At 39.3% G+C, this 21,097-nt stretch overlaps 1 protein-coding gene across 2 annotated transcripts in view; it reads right to left on the bottom strand.

Moving 5' to 3' along the window:
• Positions 1-1,349: 1,349 nt before the first annotated feature.
• THEM4 (thioesterase superfamily member 4) overlaps positions 1,350-21,097 on the bottom strand; it is a 48,954-nt gene continuing 29,206 nt past the window's right edge. For both annotated transcript variants that reach the window (XM_081490873.1, XM_081490872.1), the window contains 2 exons: positions 5,108-5,232; positions 1,350-1,982 (listed from right to left, as the gene is read on the bottom strand). In XM_081490873.1, coding sequence (XP_081346999.1) covers positions 1,942-1,982; positions 5,108-5,232 — 166 coding nt within the window. In that variant the 3' untranslated portion in view covers positions 1,350-1,941. The remainder of the gene's footprint in view (positions 1,983-5,107; positions 5,233-21,097) is intronic.

Genomic DNA, 21,097 nt, shown 5'->3' with positions numbered 1-21,097 from the left:
GGGCTCTAGAGCACAGGCTCAATGGTTATGGCACATGGCCTTAACTGCTCTGAGGAATGTGAGATCAAACCCATATCTCCTGCATTGGCAGGCAGATTCTTCATGACTGAGCCACCAGGGAAGCCACTGGGGAAGCCCCCACAAAGATATTTCTAAGTTATTAGGTTGAGCCATAGGAAATTGTCAATACTGAACCAGTTTGACCTTCAAAAATGGTGATCTCAGTTCAGCCTAAACTTTCAATAAGGAGAAAACAAGCAAGAAACTGAAGCCCAAAGAATCCATTGCCTGCAATAGATTCAACTCAATCTACTGGAAGCAGAATATATTTTCTAGAACATTAGTTTCTCAATTTACTTTTATTCTTGTCTAAAGTTCTGTTATGGTTTGAATTGTGTCCCCTGCCCCTAGTAAGGTATGGTGAAGTCCTAACCCTCCCAGTACCTCATAATGTGACCTTATTTGGAAATATGGTCTTTATAGAGGTAATCAAATTAAAACTAGGTTGTTAAGGTGGACCCTACCAACATGACTGGTATCCTTACAAAAAGGGAAAACATGGACAGAGGGAAAATGATACAAAGACACACATGAGAATGCCATTTGAAGGTGGTGTGATGCACCTACAAGCCAAAGGATGCATGAGGCAACCAGAAGCTAGGAGAGAGCATAGAACTGTCCCTTCCCTAGACCTTCAGAGCACAGCTTTGCTGATACCTTGATTTTGGATTTATAGTCTCCAGACCCATGAGACAATGAGTTTCTGTTGTTCTAAGCCACCTAGTGTGTGGTACTTTGTGATGGCAGCCCTAATGCTATGGTCTGAATGTTTAGGTCGCCCCACCCTGGGCTGGCCCAATTCATATGTTGAAGTCCTAATGCCTAATATGATGGTATCAGTAGGCAGGGCTTTTGGGAAGTGCTTAAGGTGAAGCCTTCAAGAATGCGATTAGTGTCCTTATAAAAAAGATCCAGAGAGATTTCTAGCTCCTTCCACCATGTAAGGACATGGTGAGAAAGTACCAGATATGAACTAGTAAGTGGGCCCACATCAGAAGGTGAACACACTGGCATCCTGACCTTGGGACTTTCCATTTTAACTGTGAGCAATAAATTTCTGTTTTTTACAAGCTACCTGGCCTGTGGTCTTTTGTTATAGAAGTCCAAATGGATTAAGACACTTAGGAAATGAATACACTTAGGAGCCTGTATTCATTTCCTAAGTGTCTTAATCCATTTGGACTTCTATAACAAAAGACCACAGGCCAGGCAGCTTGTAAAAAACAGAAATGATGATAAACCAGTGATGATAAACCATGCTACTGGTAAGAGATAATAACACAGTCATGTTAAAATGGTACAGTAGTTTAATCCTTAGACTCCAAGACAACAGAGGTGAAGGGTCTGATTCTATAGAAACTGTTTGTGTTTCCTACTGTAGCCTAGAAGATTTGTTTAGATACAACAAAGCTAGTTTTGTAATTTATAATGCATACACACCACACACACACACACACACACACACACACACACACTCATGTACCCACATATTCATTCCTTTCTTCAGTTTTCTGGCATTTCCAAGTTTGTGGTAAAAGTTTCAGCATGAATTTTTCCTGTAGTCTGTAATGGATCAGACATCATGCCTGAGCAAGCTTAAGGAGCCTATTCAGATTTTAGGAGAACCAGACACTCATCCTAAGGAGACAGAAAGAATTGCTGATACTCTCTCAGGGAGTGTCTCTGTGTTAAAAAGTTTGGAAGGTAGAAATGGAGCTCCTGGAATTGAATTCAAAAGACTTATTTAGGAAGGTCCGTGTTAGCAGGTTTTGCCTGATGGGGATTCAACAGTGGATGACAAGAGCAGGACTGGAGACAACTGCTTCTTCCGGAGGAGGGGCAGCTTTACACAGACTGTTATGGAATTCACCAGAAGCTCTTTTATGTTAAACTTTTTTCAGGATCCAGCTTTATAAATAAACCTAAACAAAACAGAAGGAGATGATTATAAGTCAACTGACTTTAACCTGATGAAACTTCTCTAAGTAGAAATATATATATTATTATAAATATAAATATATAAATACACAGAAAAGCACTTTGATTCATACTGGTACTCTCAGGATATCTGCGTACTCTCATTTTTCAGCTAAATTAAGAATCAACTTTTGACTATCACAGTACTGTATTAGCATCTCCTGGGTAACCAAGTCATCTACCTTTTGGTCATTTCATGGTTCTTTACCACTTCCATTAGAGATAGTCAAGAAGGTGAAAGGAAGTAAAATTACAACTGAGCCATCTGGTACCTTTATGATACTGAAAGGTTTAGTGAGACAGGAAGCACAAACCACAGCCTGGAATGGGGTTTAAATTAACTGTGGATTCAGATTATTCAGATCTTCCTCCTGCTTCTTTTATCCATCATTCCTGCAAAAGCTGACACTTAAGGAAAAAATGAATTTCTTAAACAAGACACAAAAGCATTAACTGTAAAGGAAAAAATTTAATAAATGTGACTACATTTACATCAAAAACTTCTGTTCATAAAAAGATAACATAGCAAATAAAAGGCAACTTATATATTCTAGGAGATATGCGCAGCTTATATAGTCAACAAAAAGATTAGTTTAATAAAAATATAGATAAAGAATTCCTATAAACCAATTTAAAAAAGTGAGAAAAAACAATAAAAGAGGCTGAACAAATATGAATTTTGCAGAATGGGAGACAAATATAATTAATAAATGTATCAGGAAAATGCAACTTAAGATCACACTGATATACAATTTTACAACAATTTGATTGGCAAAAATCAAGAAGTTTGATTTTATCAATTGCTAGAAAAGATAGGGATCAAGAGAATCTCATCTATTGCTGGTGGGAATGTAATTTGTTACAGCTTGAGAAAATAATCTGGGATTCCTCTGTAAGGCTGAACACTCTTACACCCCACAACCCAGAAATTCCACTCCTAAGTATAGGCCAAGCTCTTGCCCATATATACCAGCAGAAGACATGAATAAGAATGTTCATAGTAGCCCCATTCATAATACTCAGACTTCCACCATTAGAGGAGGAGATAAATTCATTGTGGTATAGTCACACAATGGAATATTATACTGCAGTAAATGAACAGGCTACAGAACCAACATGTGTGAACTTGAGTTAAATGAAGCTGAGTGGGGGAAAAAAAAATCAAATCCCAGAAAAGCACATACAGTACAATCTCTTTTCTACAAAGTTCAAAAACAAACACCTCAACAATATAGTACTTAGGCACACATATATTCTTAATAAAACTTAAAAAAATAAGGTGTAAAGGAATGAAAATCACAAAATTCGAGATCACAGTTACTTCTGAAGGAAAAATAGAAGGATGAGATGGGGAAAAGTAATTAGGTAGGGATATAATATTATTAAGATTCTGGTTCTTGTTTGATTGAAAATTTCAAGATGTTTGTTATTAAATTAGAAAAAATAAATACGTTAGTGAATGAGTAAGTAAAAGATCACCTTTCATGTAAATACTAATAATGACTGTATATATCCTACATCAAGGATTCTGACTAACCCAAACATGTGAATCTGAGCTCCATTAAAATACAAAGAAAAAAAACAAACAAAAAGTATTGGATATCTAAATTAACTTTTCTAAGTCTGAAGCTATTGAAGATGAGGCTTCCAGGACCCATCACTTGCAAGGGCCCTGTGAGAGCTGACAATATACAAAGTTACTGATTACAACAGTATTTGCAAGAGCAAAAGACAGAAAATATGCATGTCCAATATCTCCAACTCCAATCCAGGACCATCGGGTTCATTCTCATTTGCCCTTTTTCCATATCTGGAACTCCTCTGATGTGAGAAACCTGGTTCCCAGCCTGTGCAGATGCCACCCTTTCCCTGTGGGCTCCGACATCCATGCTGCTCCCCACATGAACTCTTTCCTTCTCCTACTTGGACTCTGACATCCAGTGCTGGGCCACTGCCCTGTGCCGACATCCTTTACTCCACTCAGGTTCCTAGACAGCGATGGGCTGTTGTAGCTGTCCCTCCCCATGGCCCTGCCCTCACCCCTGAGCCTACCATGCCCCACCCCCACTCTCCCTAATAGCTTTAGAAATATTTAAGAAGAATAAATATTTAAGAAGGGGTGAAATGGAAGGAAGAAGAAAAAGGGAAGAGAATGGGAAGAACCTTTCTATTTTTTCTGCACTTATGATAGCATAAATACATTCACTGTCCTGTATCTTGTATTTTTGTTCAGTATATAGTAATGACATATAGCTCCATATCATACCAAAAGAATTCCCTTATTCTTATTTATTGTTTAATTGCTCAGTTGTGTCCGACTCTTTGTGACCCCATGGACTGTAGCCTGCCAGTAGCCTGACTGTAGCCTCCCTGTAGTCCATGGGATTTCCTAGGCAAGAATGCTGGAGTTGGTTGCCATTTTCTTCAACAATAATTTTTATGGCACACACAATATAGTATATGGATGAACTGTAGTCTCTTTACCTAGTCTCCTATTGATAGATATCTATGTTTGGCCAATCTTCGGCTAGGTCAAATAACACTGCATGAGCAGCACAAATACTAGAACTCTAGAGCAACCTCAGGGGCTTCCCAGGTGGCTCAGTGGTAAAGGATCCACCTGCCAAGCAGGAGATGTGACTTCAATCCCTGGGTTGGGAAGATCCCCTGGAGAAGGAAATGGCAACCTATTCCAGTATTCTTGCCTGGAGAATCCCATGGACAGAGGAGCCTGGCAGGGGGTCCATGGGGTCCCAGTTGAGTCAGATAAGACTTAGCAACTAGACAACAACAGAGCAACCTTACACACGTTGTAATGTTGCACACATGTTAGTACACCTTTGGAATAAAATCCTGAAAATGGGTCAAAAGGCACATGACTATAATTTTGAGAGATATTGGCAAACAATGAATAAGAATAGCTTGTTCTCTGCATGACAGGGAATTAAGAATTTCTGGGCATGCATGGGTTAAAAAACCAAACCAAACCAAACCAACCCCACCCCTCCCCAAACAAAAAAACCCAAAAGAGCTGAAACCAAACTTAAAATAGAAAGTTGCAGCTTCTTACCTGTTGCCTCTGAGTACAGAGTCTTCTCATCAACACTTCGAACATTACAGGAAAGAAACAACTTCCTCCCCTCAAGTTTATCAAGTTGGCTATTTATCACAACAACAGAACAAAGAGGAACAGGTCTGCAGAACGAAAAAGGAAAAAAAATCAGTTTTTATCAGATTTATGTAACACTGAGAGATGATCAAGTGCGTGACAGGGGTGGAAATTTATGACACTTGGGTATCAGTGGGTACTGAGTGTCTTAGATAAACTGTTCCTGAAGTGGGGCTGACATCACCAGCCGCTCACACTTCCTTGCTCCCAAGCACAACCGCGCTCAGGTGGCTCCTGGGCATCCAGTCCCAGGCTGCTGTTGTGGGTTATGTTCAAAGAGATCACCAGGGATTTCAGCTCTGTGATGGCAGGGACTGTCACATCTGAAGGGAGCTGAAATCCTTTAAAGAAATGAAAAGAGGACCATGGAATGGTCCTAGTCAGCTTCTCTCATTTTCTCTGTCATAATCAAAATTTCTCACCCAATCCGTGTTAGAATAACTGTCACTAGAAAGACACTGAATAACAAATTGCTGGTATTAGCTTAATGTGCTAAGTCAGAGCTGTCCAACAGAACTGTAAGTGATGACAGAAATGATGAGCCACAGCTGAGCTGTCCAACATGGTTGCCAGAGATGGCTACTGAGCATTCAAAATATGGCTATTGTGAATGAGAAACTAAATCTTTAAATTAGTTTAGTTTCAATTAATTTATATTTAAATTTGTATAGCTATATGTGTCTACTGGCTACAGTCAACTCTGGGAGTCTTAGAGATAAAGTGTTGTAGTGAAAAGCTTTATCTCTTTAAAGGTAAAATTTTAGTTGGTAGAAACACAAAGTAGAGCAGGGAGATGTGTTTTCTGTTCCTGTAGTACCATCATATGGATGAAGGAACTACTCCATGTGGAAAGGAAATGAACACTCTGATTACCCTTCTGTCCAGTTTTTGCTCCCATTAGCTTTTCCTGAACTTCTTGATGAAAAAACTGAGCTTTGCCAATCCAGTATTTACTACGACCCAGGGGACATTAGGTGTTCTTGCCTGCTCAGCATCTCCCTTTCCTACTAACATTGCTCCTTTCATTTATCCATCTGTTCTACCTCTCACCACTCACCTACACACCAACACTCCCTTTTCTTTTGGGAATCAGCCCCATTTTTAACCCATGTATGTTAACTAGGGTTGACAGCTGACTCTTATCCCCCACACCCCCACAGTGACTGGTTGTGCATATGAGCATGAGCTGAGACTCTCAATCCTGGAACTTGTGCTGGAGCCCTTGGGGCTGGGTTCTTTTTCTGCTTGAGTTGCTAGGCTTGCAAGATACACGCCTGCATGTTAGCTGTGGCACTAAATTGGGAAAGGCTACCCAAGGATGGAGAAAGGAAAGTGTGGCTGAGACACAGGCACAGATTCCTAATGGCATCATTGAATGCCTGCACCTAGACATACCTGTCTTCTCCACCATGCAAGCCAATACGTTCCTTTTTTCCCTGAGCTATTGTGAATTAAGAGGTCTGTCCCTTAGAATGAAAAGTTCCTTGTTTAATAAGAGAAATAAGAGAAAGGAGAAATACAAAATAATATAACTGTTTATAGAATATAATTTTCTTAATGCAACTAATATTTAAGCTTGATTGGCATAAAAGACAGGCTTCATATCATTTTACTTATTCAGTTTTATTAGACAACTTACTTAGAGGTGTGTTAGAAGCAAAAAGAAAGATAATAGAGATACAAGCAAATTTTAGAAATAAAAGAGAAAACATACATATACAACAGAGAGGCGTAAAAAGCTAAATGGTACATCTGACAAATAGATCAAGAAAACAGAGAGAGCATAAATAAATAAAGCAGAAATAAAGCAGAAAAACATCTGCTGCTGTTGCTAAGTTGCTTCAGTCGTGTCCAACTCTGTGCGACCTCATAGATGTCAGCCCACCAGGCTTCTGCTTTATTGACTACGCCAAAGCCTTTGACTGTGTGGATCACAGCAAACTGTAGCAAATTCTTAAAGAAATGGGAATGCCAGACCACCTGATCTGCCTCCTGAGAAATCTGTATGCAGGTCAAGAAGCAACAGTTAGAACTTGACATGGAACAACAGACTGGTTCCAAATTGGGAAAGGAGTACATCAAGGCTGTATATTATCACCCTGCTTATTTAACTTATATGCAGAATACATCATGCGAAATGCCAGGCTGGATGAAGCACAAGCTGAAATCAAGATTGCTGGGAGAAATATCAATAACCTCAGATATGCAGATGATACCACCCTCAGAGAAGGCAATGGCACCCCACTCCAGTACTCTTGCCTGGAAAATCCCAATGGACGGAGGAGCCTGGTGGGCTGCAGTCCATGAGGACGCTAGGGGTCAGACACGACTTCGCGACTTCGCTTTAACTTTTCACTTTCATGTATTGGAGAAGGAAATGGCAACCCACTCCAGTGTTCTTGCCTGGAGAATCTCAGGGATGGCAGAGCCTGGTGGGCTGCCGTCTATGGGGTCGCACAGAGTTGGACACGACTGAAGCGACTTAGCAGCAGTATGGCAGAAAGCAAAGAAGTAAACTGCCTCTTGATGAAACTGAAAGAGGAAAGTGAAAAAGTTGGCTTAAAGCTCAACATTCATAAAACTAAGATCATGGCATCTGGTCCCATCACTTCATGGCAAATAGATGGGGAAACAATGGAAACAGTGTCAGACTTTATTTTGGGGGGGCTCCAAAATCACTGCAGATGGTGACTGCACCCATGAAATTAAAAGACGCTTGTTCCTTGGAAGAAAAGTTATGACCAACCTAGACAGCATATTAAAAAGCAGAGACATTACTTTACCAACAAAGTTCCATCTAGTCAAAACTATGGTTTTTCCAGGAGTCATGTATGGATGTGACTATAAAGATAGCTGAGCGCTGAACAACTGATGCTTTTGAACTGTGATGTTGGAGAAGACTCTTGAGAGTCCCTTGGACTGCAAGGAGATCCAACCAGTCCATCCTAAAGGAAATCAGTCCTGAATATTCATTGGAAGGACTGATGCTGAAGCTGAAGGTCCAATACTTTGGCCACCTGATGGGAAGAGCTGATTCATGGGAAAAGACCCTGATGCTGGGAAAGATTGAAGGCAGGAGGAGAAGGGGAGAACAGAGAATGAGATGGTTGGATGGCATCACCAACTCGATGGACATGAGTTTGAGTAAGCTCCGGGAGTTGGTGATGGACAGGGAAGCCTGGCATGTTATTGTACATAGCGTCGCAAAGAGTCAGACATGACTGAGTGACTGAACTCAACTGACTGAATTGGGACCAAAAAGGACAACTAAGTACTTAACTGAGGTAAGAAAAATTGAGAACACTATCAATAACTTCATGTTAATAAATTTGAAAACTCAGATGAAATGGAAAAAGTTGCAAAGAAAAAAGTTACTGAAGTTGACAAAAAAAAAAGGTTCAGAAAGCCTGAATAATTGAAGAAAGAAGTCATTGAGGCCCTAAGAGGATAGAGAAGCCACACCCAGGAAGGAGTCCAGGTCTTTGAATCATTTCAGGGGTGAGTCCTTTACTAACTTTCACACATAAGACAATGCAAACAAAAAGTCTATTGATTTAATTAGGTAAAATGTTAAGGGTTGTAATTGTACCTAGTGCTATCCCAACTAATTTACTACATTAAAAAAAAAGTCCGTATTTTTGACTTCTAGTTTAATGTACCAGGGCTTCCCTGGTGGCTCAGAGGTTAAAGTGTCTGCCTGAAGTGTGGGAGACCCGGGTTTGATCCCTGGGTCGGGAAGATCCCCTGGAGAAGGAAATGGCAACCCACTCCAGTATTCTTGCCTGGAGAATCCCATGGATGGAGGAGCCCAGTAGGCTACAGTCCACGGGGTCGCAAAGAATCGGACACGACTGAGTGACTTCACAGAGAGAGAGAGTTTAATGTACAGAGAACTTGGCCTATAATATCTTGATTCTTTACAATATATTGAGATTTGATCTATGGACTAATCCTGATTGGTTTTTGTAAATTTTCCAAGAATGCCTAAGCAGAAAGTATATTTTTCTCTAATTACTGAATATAGGGTTCAACATATGTCCAATAAATCATACTTGTTATCTTGAGGTGTTTAAATTTTTTTCTATTTTTTTTGTTTGATTGGTTAATAATTGAGAACAGCTTGCTGGAATCTCCCACTATGAAAATAGATTAATTTATTCCTATGAATCTACTAACTTTAAAGTTATTTTATTATATACATACTGGATTAGAATTGTTACTATCCATTATTGAATTGAATCTCATTATTATGAAGTAGTCTCCTCTACCCCCAATATTAATTTTTGATAATTTATTATTTCCCTGGCTACTCCACTTTCTATTGGCTACCTTTTGCCTAGCATGTTTTTCCTTCCATTTTCTGTGTCGTGTTTTAGATATGTCTCATATAAACAGTTTATAGATTTTTGTATTGTAAAAGTCAAATTTATAATTTCTTTCTTTAAACTGATGGTTTGGTCCATTTATAGTTAGTGTACTTAATGTTTCATTAAGAGCTATTTCTACCATCTTATTTTGGTACTCTATTTGATGCTAATGATGCTTCCCCTCCCTTCCTTGCTTTTCAAAAAATTAAAAATTTCTATTTATTTATATAGTTATTTGGTTTTTACTCTTCTACTGGTTAGGCTTTAACTATATACACTCATTTTTTAAATTATTATTTTAATCACTTCTGCCACTGAAAAATACAAAGATTAATTATGTTCACCCATGTTTGCTGCTGCTGCTGCTAAGTCGCTTCAGTCGTGTCCGACTCTGTGTGACCCCATAGATGGCAGCCCACCAGGCTCCGCCGTCCCTGGGATTCTCCAGGCAAGAACACTGGAGTGGGTTGCCATTTCCTTCTCCAATGCATGAAAGTGAAAAGTGAAAGTGAAATCGCTCAGTCGTGTCCGACTCTTAGCGACCCCATGGACTGCAGCCCACCAGGCTCCTCCGTCCATGGGATTTTCCAGGCAAGAGTACTGGAGTGGGGTGCCATTACCTTCTCCGATGTTTACCCCCTCCCCAAACTACATACTATTTTTTAAAATGCTTTTTAAATTTTATTCATTTATTAGACACAGCATGTGGTATCTTAGTTTCCCAACCAGGGATTGAACCCATTCCCCCTCCACTGGGAGCTCAAAGTCTTAACCACTGGACCATCAAGGAAGTCCCCATACTATTTTTATTCAGTATTTTAGCTGTCCTTTTTTGAAATCCCCAGAATATAGCCATTATTACTACTTACATATAGATTTTGTGGAGATTTATATTATCAACATATTTACTGATATATTTGCTCATTATTCTTTCTTTCATCCTCCTATCTGGTGGTATTACTTTTCTTCTTTCTGAAGTATATTCCTTAGAAGTTCCCTAGGTATTGTCCTGTTGTTTGTAAGTGTTTCCCATTTTTGTTTAAGTAAAAATGGCTTTATTTTGTCCTCATTTTTGAATTTTAGTTTTGCCAAGAGCATGATTCTAAGCTACATGTTTCTTTTAGCACTCTGAAGATATTTTGTTATCTTCTCACATGCACTATTGCTGAAAAGAAGTACACTGCTTCTAAGAGGCAGGACTACTCTGTTATGAGAATCCTGTCTTTTATCTCTGACTGCTTTCAGATCATTTTGCCTTTAGTATTCTGTAATTTCTGAAGATACAGATTTATTTATATTTATATTTCTTGATGTAAGCTGTACTTTCTGTATCTACGGCTCATAATTTTCTTCAGTTCTAGAATATACTCACTCATTATCTCTTCGAATACTAGATCTTTTCCACTCTACTGTCTTCTAGACTCCAACCACAGCACATTAAGGCTTTTCACTTGTCCTCTTAGTTTAACCTCTCTTGTTTTTCATTTCTTTTTCTATTTGCTCTGAATTCAGTTTGATTTTTTCAGCTTTATTTCTGTTCACTTTCAGCTTTGTTTAAATAGCCTTTTAATCTATCTGCTGAGATGCTCCTGTTTTTAAACAATGATGTTTTCATTTCTATAAGTTTTAGGTTCTGTGGCAAACCTGTTAATTTTTATAGCTTTGTGTTGCTTTCTCTTTTTGTGATTTCATCTTTTATTTCTTTAAACATCTCATACATAATTATTTTATACTATATATCTAATTATCATGATATCTTAAGCCCCTGAGGGTCCAAGTCCATTGTTTATTGTTTCTGCTCATTCTCACTTATGATGGTTTATTTCCTTACATTTTGGCACAGGATCTAGTTGTTCTCAATGAGGAATGCCCTTCAGAATTTCTGGTCTGCTATGTTGCATGAATAAGTCTAATCTAGAACTTCCCAACCAATATACTATGAATGGGTTATAGAAATGTTGAGATCTTAATCCTTTTGGCTGCCTAGTCACCACTACTCATTAGCTTCTTTGTCTAGTTATCTTAATGTACTAAGCACAAGGAAATAAATTAAGTGTGACATTTGGATCAGGGGGCTGAAAAGTATTTGGGATGATTAAGAAGCAGTTTTGCAAGTTTCCCTGGTGTCTCAGTGGTAAAGAATCCACCTGCCAATATAGGAGACAAGGGTTCAATTCCGGGTATCAGGAAGATCCCACATGCCGTGGAGCAACTCAGCCTGTGCGCCACAACTATTGAGCCAGTGCTCTAGGGCCTGGAAACCACAACTACTGAGTCCATGTGCCCTAGAGCCTGTGCTCAGCAACCAGAGAAGCCACTGCAGTGAGAAGCCTGCCCACCGTAGCTAGAGAGCAGCCCCAGCTCACCACAACTAGAGAAAAGCCCACACATCAACGAAGACCAGCACAGCCAATATAAAAAGAAGGAAGTAGTTTTGCTTGTTAGAAGCAGAAGGGTAGATTAAGACACCTGAAACTGACACTATAAATTATCTTCAATTAAATTTTAATCCCAGGTGGTTGTCTCTAGCATCCCAGAGGGCCATCAATTGATTAAGCATGTTTTTTTTTTTTTATTGTTACTATTATTATTATGAATCTAACAACTTCATACTAAAATACAGGGTCTGATAAATATCAACTTCTAGACTACTTATATAAACTAATGCTTTATTCTGATCTTTAATCATCAGAAGAGAATGGAGGTTGTGCATTGTAGTGACAAGTACCAGACTTAGAAGACTTGAGTTCTAACCCTGGTTGTATTCTCTCTATCCATGTGACTTCAGGTAAAACTTATTTTCAGTACATTTTCCAATTGTGAATAACAAACAAATAACAAAGTAACTGATTTATATGAATAGTTTGTTGGACGAGACAAGGAATAGGTATAAGACCTGGCAAGTTGCATGTGCTCAACACACAAACACTTGTTGTGCTAAACTGTAATCCAAATAAGTACTCTGCTGAACTTGTTTCCAAATGAAACCCCCCTTTTTTGACAAGTGAGGTTGTACTGTATTCTTCACCTTTATGTAAACATAGAAAAATATTTTAAAAACTGTGAAACAAGGAAAAATACTAAAAATTTAATTTAAAATATATTATTTATCATGTTAGGAAAGCCATTTCTAGGATCTAATTTTTAGTCACAAATGATATAAAATATTGGCTACATGTTAGGATGATAATTTCTCCCAAATTAATCTTTAAAGTCAACATAACTGCTATCAAAATCACATTTTGCTTTTGGGTAGAATTCGACAAATTTATTCTAACTTTAATTTGGCTCACTCAAGTGAGACAGAGAGGTGGTTGATGAGACATAGGGTTAAACAAGAGAATGAGGTACAGTGACAATCTGGGTGAGGGGTTAAAAATCTAAGGTACAACCAGGAATAAGAAGAAACTATCTCAATATCATAAAGGCCACATATGAAGAGCCTATAGCTAATACCATAGACAATGGTTTAAAGACTGATACTTTTCCTTTAAGATTTGGAAGAAGACAAAGATGCTTACTTTTACCATTTCTATTCAACAAAGTACTAGAAATCTAGTCCAAGTAAGTTAGGCAAGAAAAAGAAAGAAAAGGCATACAAATCAGAAAGGAAGAAGTACATAATCTCTGTTCACAGGTGAAATGGTCTTATCTATAGAAACTCCCAAAGATTCCACAGAAGAACTGTTAGAACTAATGAACAAATTCAGCAAAGTTGCAGGATACAAAATCAACATAAAAATCAATTGCATTTTTATACATGAACCATGAACAATCTAAAAAGGAAATTGAGAACACACTTTCATTAAAAACAGCATCAATAAGAATAAAATACTTAGGAATAACCTTAATCAAGGAGACAAAAGACTAAGAAATTAAAGACACAAATCTCATGTACATTAGAAGATTCTATTTCATATATATATATTTATTTTAATTGGAGGCTAACTACTTTACAATATTGTGGTGGTTTTTGCCATACATTCAATGAATCAGTCATGGGTGTACATGTGTTCCCCATCCCACCCCTCAGGGTCATCCCAGTGCACCAGCCCTGAGCACCCTGTCTCATGCATCGAACCTGGACTGGCGATCTATTTCACATATGATAATATACATGTTTCAATGCTATTCTCTCAAATCATCCCACCCTTGCCTTCTCCCACAGAGTCCAAAAGTCTGTTCTTTACATCTGTGTCTCTTTTGCTGTCTCGCGTATAGGGTCATCATTACCATCTTTCTAAATTCCACATATATGCGTTAATATACTGTATTGGTGTTTTTCTTTCTGACTTACTTTGCTCTGTATAATAGGCTCCAGTTTCATCTACCTCATTAGAACTGATTCAAATGCATTCTTTTTAACAGCTGAGTAATATTCCATTGTGTATATGTACCACAGGTTTCTTATCCATTCGTCTGCCGATGGACATCTAGGTTGCTTCCATGTCCTGGCTATTGTAAACAGTGCTGTGATGAACACTGGGGTACACATGTGTCTTTCAATTCTTGTTTCCTCGGTGTATATGCCCAGCAATGGGATTGCTGGGTCGTATGGCAGTTCTATTTCCAGTTTTTTAAGTAATCTCCACACTGTTCTCCATAGTGGCTGTACTAGTTTGCATTCCCACCAACCAACAGTGTAAGATGGTTCCTTTTTCTCTGCACCCTCTCCAGCATTTATTGTTTGTAGACTTTTTGATAGCAGCCATTCTGACCGGCATGAGATGATACCTCACTGTGGTTTTGATTTGCATTTCTCTGATAATGAAGAGTCAATATTTTTAAGACGTCATTACTACCCAAAGCAATCTTCAGATTCAGGGCAATTCCCATTAAAATGTCAATGGCATTTTTCTCCATTGTGTTTTCAAGGCTTTTGATCATCTTTACTATCATTATCCTGAATTCTTTTTCAGGTAGTTTGCCTATTTCCTCTTCATTTATTTGGACTTCTGTGTTTCTACCCTTTCCTTCATTTATGTAGTATATCTGTGCCTTTTCACATTTTTTTTTTTTATCATGTTTGAGGTCTCCTTTTCCCAGGCTTCAAGGCCAAATTCTTCCTTCCTTTTGGTTTCTGCCTTTCTAAGGTTGGTCCAGTGGTTTGTGTAAGCTTTGTACAGGGTGAGATTTGTGCTGAGTTTTTTGTTTGTTTGTTTGTTTTCCCTCTGATGGACAAGGCTGAGTGAGGTGGTAATCCTGTCTACTGATGATTGGGTTTATATTTTTGTTTTGTTTATTGTTTAGATGAGGCATCCTGCACAGGGTGCTACTGGTGGTTGGGTGATGCTGGGTCTTATATTCAAGTGGTTTCCTTTGTGTGAGCTCTCACTATTTGATACTCCCTAGGGTTAGTTCTCTGGGAGTCTAGGGTCTTGGAGTCAGTGCTCCCACTCCAAAGGCTCAGGGTTTGATCTCTGGTCAGGAATGAAGACTCCACAAGTGGTTTGTTATGGCATTAAGTGAGATTAAAACAAATACCCAAAAATGAGAAACCAAAGATGAACCCCAGACAAATGGCAGTTACAAAATCAGGCAAATAATAATTAAAATAATGGAATATACACATATACATATATACCCAAAAGCAAAGTCAAAACAGTACATAAAAATACAGTACAGTAGATTGACCTAGAGAACAAATGAAATAAAAAATTGTATTTACCTGTTAAGAACAAAGCTAACTAAAGCACAAACTGGAAAACAAAACTAAAGCAAGGTGCCAAGTGGGGAATAAAGCAATGAAAACAAAACTAACAAATATGTTGAGAGGAAAGGAAAGAAAGAAAAGAAATAAGAAAGAATAGATATGCAAAGTTAAACAGAGGTATATGAAGAATATTTATATACATTAAAGATTAACTGCAAGGGGAAAAGAACAGTAGGAAAGGCAAACAAAGGAATAAATGTAGAAAAAATATAACAAGTTTAAAAACATTAAAAATTAAAATTATAAAAGAGAGAAAAGAAAAAAAAAACTCCATAGAACTGCAAAAGCCCAACGTAAAGACAGAGGTTTAAACAACAATAAAAAGTGTAACTGAATATACACATATACATATACACCCATAAGCAAAATCAAAACAGTCCAACAAAAATAAAGTCTATAGACTGACCCAGTGAACAAAGGAAACCAAAAATTATACCTACCAGTTAAGAACAAAACTAACTTTTGCATATCTATTCTTTCTTTCCTTTCCTCTCAACAAATTTGTTAGTTTTGTTTTCATTGCTTTATCCCCCAATTGGCACCTTGCTTTAGTTTTGTTTTCCAGTTTGTGTTTTAGTTAGTTTTGTTCTTAATTGGTAGATATAATTTTTGGTTTCCTTTGTTCACTGGGTCAATTTGTTAGTTTTGTTTTCACCAGATGGTCAATATTGAAATCAGATTGATTATATTCTTTGCAGCTAAAGATGGAGAAGCTCTATACAGTCAGCAAAAACAAGACCAGGAACTGACTGCAGCTCAGATCATGAACTCCTTATTGCCAAATTCAGACTTAAATTGAAGAAAGTAGGGAAAACCACTAGACCATTCAGGTATGACCTAAATCAAATCCTTTAATGATTATACAGTGGAAGTGACAAATAGATTCAAGGGATTAGATCTGATAGAGTGCCTGATGAACTATGGACAGAGGTTTGTGACATTGTACGGGAGACAAGGATAAAGACCATTCCCAAGAAAAAGAATTGCAGAAAAGCAAAATGGCTGTCTGAGGAGGCCTTACAAATAGCTGTGAAAAGAAGGGAAGCAAAAAGCAAAGGAGAAAAAGAAAGATATACCTATTTGAGTGCAGAGTTCCACAGAATAGGAAGGAGAGACAAGAAAGCCTTCCTCAGTGATCAGTGGAAAGAAATAGAGGAAAACAATAGAATGGGAAAGACTAGAGATCTCTTCAAGAAAATTAGAGATATCAAGGGAACATTTCATGCAAAGATGGGCTCAATAAAGGACAGAAATGGTATGGATCTAACAGAAGCAGAAGATATCAAGAAGCAGTGGCAAGAATACACAGAAGAATTATACAAAGAAGATCTTCATGACCCAGATAATCACAATGGTGTGATCACTCAACTAGAGCCAGACATGCTGTAATGAGAAGTTAAGTGGGCCTTAGGAAGCATCACTACAAACAAAGCTAGTGGAGGTGATGGAATTCCAGTTGAGCTATTTCAAATCCTAAAAGATGATGCTGTGAAAGTGCTGCACTCAATATGCCAGCAAATTTGGAAAACTCAGCAGTGGCCACAGGACTGGAAAAGATCAGTTTTCATTCCAATCCCAAAGAAAGGCAATGCCAAAGAATGATCTAACTACAGCACAATTGCACTTATCTCACACACAAGCAAAGTAATGCTCAAAATTCTCCAAGCCAGGCTTCAACAGTATGTGAACTGTGAACTTCCAGATGTTCAAGCTGGATTTTGAAAAGGCAGAGGAACCAGGGATCAAATTGCCAACATCCGTTGGATTATCAAAAAAGCAAGAGAGTTCCAGAAAAACATTTACTTGTGCTTTATTGACTATGCCAAAGTCTTTGACTGTGTGGATCACCACAAACTATGGAAAATTCTGAAAGAGATGGGAATACCAGACCACCTGACCTGCCTCCTGAGAAATCTGTGTGCAGGTCAAGAAGCAACAGTTAGAACTGGACATGGAACTAACAGACTGATTCCAAGTCAGGAAAGGAGTATGTCAAGGCTGTATATTGTCACCCTGCTTATTTAACTTATATGCAGAGTACATAATGAGAAATGCTAGGCTGGATGAAGCACAAGATGGAATCCAGATTGCTGGGAGAAACATCAATAATCTTAGATATGCAGATGACACCACCCTTATGACAGAAAGCGAAGTAGAACTAAATAGACTCTTGATGAAAGTGAAAGAGGAGAGTGAAAAAGTTGGCTTAAAGCTCAACATTCATAAAACTAAGATCATGGCATCTGGTCCCATCACTTCATGACAAATAGATGGGGAAACAATGGAAACAGTGATAGGTTTTATTTTGGGGGGGCTCCAAAATCACTGCAGATGGTGATTGCAGCCATGAAATCAAAAGACGCTTGTTCCTTGGAAGAAAAGTTATGACCAACCTAGATAGCATATTAAAAAGCAGAGACATTACTTTGCCAACAAAGGTCCATCTAGTCAAGCCTATGGTTTTTCCAGTAGTCATGTATGGATGTGAGAGTTGGACTATAAAGAAAGTTGAGTGCTGAAGAATTGATGCTTTTGAACTGTGGTGTTGGAGAAGACTCTTGAGAGTGTTTTGGACTGCAAGGAGATCCATCAGTCCATCCTAAAGGAAATCAGTCCTGAATATTCATTGGAAGGACTGATGTTGAAGCTGAAACTCCAGTACTTTGGCATCTGATGCGAAAAATTGACTCATTTGAAAAGACCCTGATACTGGGAACGATTGGAGGCAGGAGGAGAAGAGGATGACAGAGGATGAGATGGTTGGATGGTATCACCAACTCAATGGACATGAGGTTGAGTAATATCTGGGAGTTGGTGATGGACAGGGAGGCCTGTCATGCTGCTGTCCATGGGGTCGCAAAGATTTGGACACGACTGAGCGACTGAACTGAACTGAACTGCAAGGGGAAAAGAACAGTAGGAAAAGCAAAAAAGGAATACATGTAGAAAAATAGTAATAGGTTTAAAAAATGAAAAATTGAAATTAAAAAAAGAGAAAAGAAAAGGAAAACTCCCCAGAACTGCAAAAGCCCAACATAGAGTCAGAGGTTTAAAACAACAATAAAAATATGACTGAGGGGGAAAAAAAAGCTCAAAAGCTTAATTAGATTTCATAATGCCAATGAAATTGACAACTACGACAGAGGGAGAAAAAAAGAAAAAAAAATCCGGAAGAATCTACAGAAGAAGTCAAAACAGAAGAATAATAAATGTTTTTCTTGAGTCCCTGGCGTCAGAGTTCTTTCCCTCTCTGGGAGTCACAGTTCACCTCACCCCAGTAGGATGCCCTCCAACACTGTGCTGATCTCTGGACCTGCTGTGGGGGCAGCTCAGATTCTAATCTGGTCCTACTCCTGTGTGTTCTTGCCTCCGATGTCTACAGCTATCAGAACTAGTGCATTTTCTTTTGTGGGAGATCTCAGTGTCCTTTTACATATTCCATAGACACAGAGTCTGCCTAGTTGATCGTGTGGATTTAATCTGCAGCTTGAACATCTGGTGGGAAGGTTTGGGGTCTTCTTCTGTAGCCACACTGCCTCTGGGTTTCAATTGTGGTTTTATTTCCACCTCTACATGTGGGTCGTCCACTGGGGTTTGCTCCTGAGGCTGCCTGGAGGACTTGGGTTTGCCCCTGTGAGGGCCAGGTGTGGAGATTGTGCAGCTGCTTGGGTCACAGGGGTTCTGGCACCAGGTACTCAGGGGAATTGGCAGCTAGGGCAGCAGGAAATATAGTGCTCTAGAAGGGTATGGCAACCGGTATTGGCCAATATGCTCCAGTATTCTTGGTTGGAGAACCTCCCCTGACAAAGAAGCCAGCTAGGCCACAGTCCACAGGGTCGCAAAGAGTTGGATAGGACCGAAGCAACTCTGTGAGCATAGATGCAAGACTTTTTTGTCTGTGGCAGCTCTGCCCCAGTGAGAGTTGGGCATGAAGGTGGCGCAGCTGCTTGGCTTGTGGGGACCCTGGTGGTGCCAAGTGTGCAGGGACATGAACTGCCTCCGCCACAGGAGTTATGGCACTCTCAGAGTCTTGTTTTGAGCCTCTTGTAGCTGGCAATCAGAGGGCCTCTTTGGCCAATCTTTCTCTGTAGCTCCACCCGTTCAGGCACTTAGAGTGCTTGCTCCCTTTCCTGGGGCTCTTCTCTGTTGTTCAGTGCATCAGGCACAGAGGGGCCCACTTGTCTGGGGTCCTACTCTGTAGTTTGGCACATCACTCACTTAAAGGAGCACCCTGGGTGGGGTCTTACTCTGTAGTTCAGTGCATCAGGTGTTTGATGGGCCAGCCTCTCTATTGTTCAGCTGCCAATGCTGGCGTATGAGGAGAGAGAGGCAATAGTGATGGCTCCACCTGCTATGCGTGACTCAGCAGTATCACCTTGCTTCCATGGCTGCCAGCTTTCCTCCATAGGTATTTCCTACCACAGTTTCCTTCCTCACCTCCCCTCGATCTGTCTCTCCACAGTCAATAGCAGCCCTCGCCCTGGGATTGCTCCAAAATCCCTCAACTCCAGCTCCCAGCCTCTGCGCCTTCCAGGGGACTTGCGTCCCCATCTGGGGTATGTATGGCTGTGGCAAGGACTGTCTGATTCTCATTCCATTTAGGCTGCCACAAATCAGCTGTCTCACTCTCAGCCTTAAATGTTCCTCCTCTGACTCAGACAATTGCCCCAATGTGGGGATTGGACCCCTGCCTCAGTTCCACCACCCACCAAGGGCAGGTCCAGTCTTACTAACATTCCTGTTTTTCCCCCTAGTTCCTTTATCCTACCAAGTTTTGCGTGGTTCTGTATATTCTTTTCTGCTGGTCAAGTACTCCTATCTGCTCTCAGCTGGTGTTCTGCATGCACTTCTGTGTCTGAAGGTGTATTCCTGATGTATCCGTGGAAAGAGACGTACTCCACGTTCACCTGCTTCTCCACCATTTTGTTCTCTCCTCAATGACATTTTTTGTAGAAAAAGAAAAATCCACCTAAAGTTTACGTGAATCTCAAGGTACTCCAAAGAGCCAAAACAATCTTGAAAAAGAAGGAAAAAGTTGGAAATCTCACACTTCTTGATTTCAAAACACATTACAAAAGTACAATAATCAAGACAGCATGGTACTGGCTAAAGACAGACTATATAGATCAGTGGAATAGAATAGAAAGCCTAGAAATAAACCTTCACATATATGGTCAAATGATTTTCTATAAGTGACCAAAACCACTTAATGTGGAAAGGACAGTCTCTTAAAAAAATGCTGGGAAAACTGGATATCCACAAGTAGAAGAATTAAGTTAGACTCTTACCTTAAACCACATATAAAAAAATAATGTGAAAAGGACTGAAGACCTATATGAAAGACCTAAAACTATAAAACTCCTAGAAGAAAACTTTGGGAGAAAGCTTCATGATGTTGGTTCAGCAATGATTTCTTGGATATGACACCAAAGACAGAGACAACAAAATATAAAAAAAAGGGAATACATCAAACTTAAAAAATTCTGTGCAAATGGGAATGTGCATGTGTGCTAAGTCACTTCAGTTGTGTCCAACTCTTTGCAACTCTATGGACTGCAGCCTGCCAGGCTCCTCTGTCCATGGGCTTCTCTAGGTGTGAATACTGGAGTGAGTTGCCATGCCCTCCTCCAGGGGATCTTCCCAATCCAGGGATCGAACCCATGTCTTTTATGTCTTCTACATTGGCAGGCAGGTTCTTTACCACTAGTGCCACATGGGAAATGCAAGATTAAGTGTAGATGAAATAATAAGATTTGTAATCACTGAGATAATTTGATAATTAGAAGAAACTAATTTCATGTTTAGTTAAAT

Source organism: Giraffa tippelskirchi, chromosome 5, assembly GCF_054371585.1.
Source record: "Giraffa tippelskirchi isolate mGirTip1 chromosome 5, T2T-mGirTip1v1.2.pri, whole genome shotgun sequence".
Lineage (NCBI taxonomy): Eukaryota > Metazoa > Chordata > Mammalia > Artiodactyla > Giraffidae > Giraffa > Giraffa tippelskirchi.
This window is presented reverse-complemented; position numbering and strand designations above follow the sequence as displayed.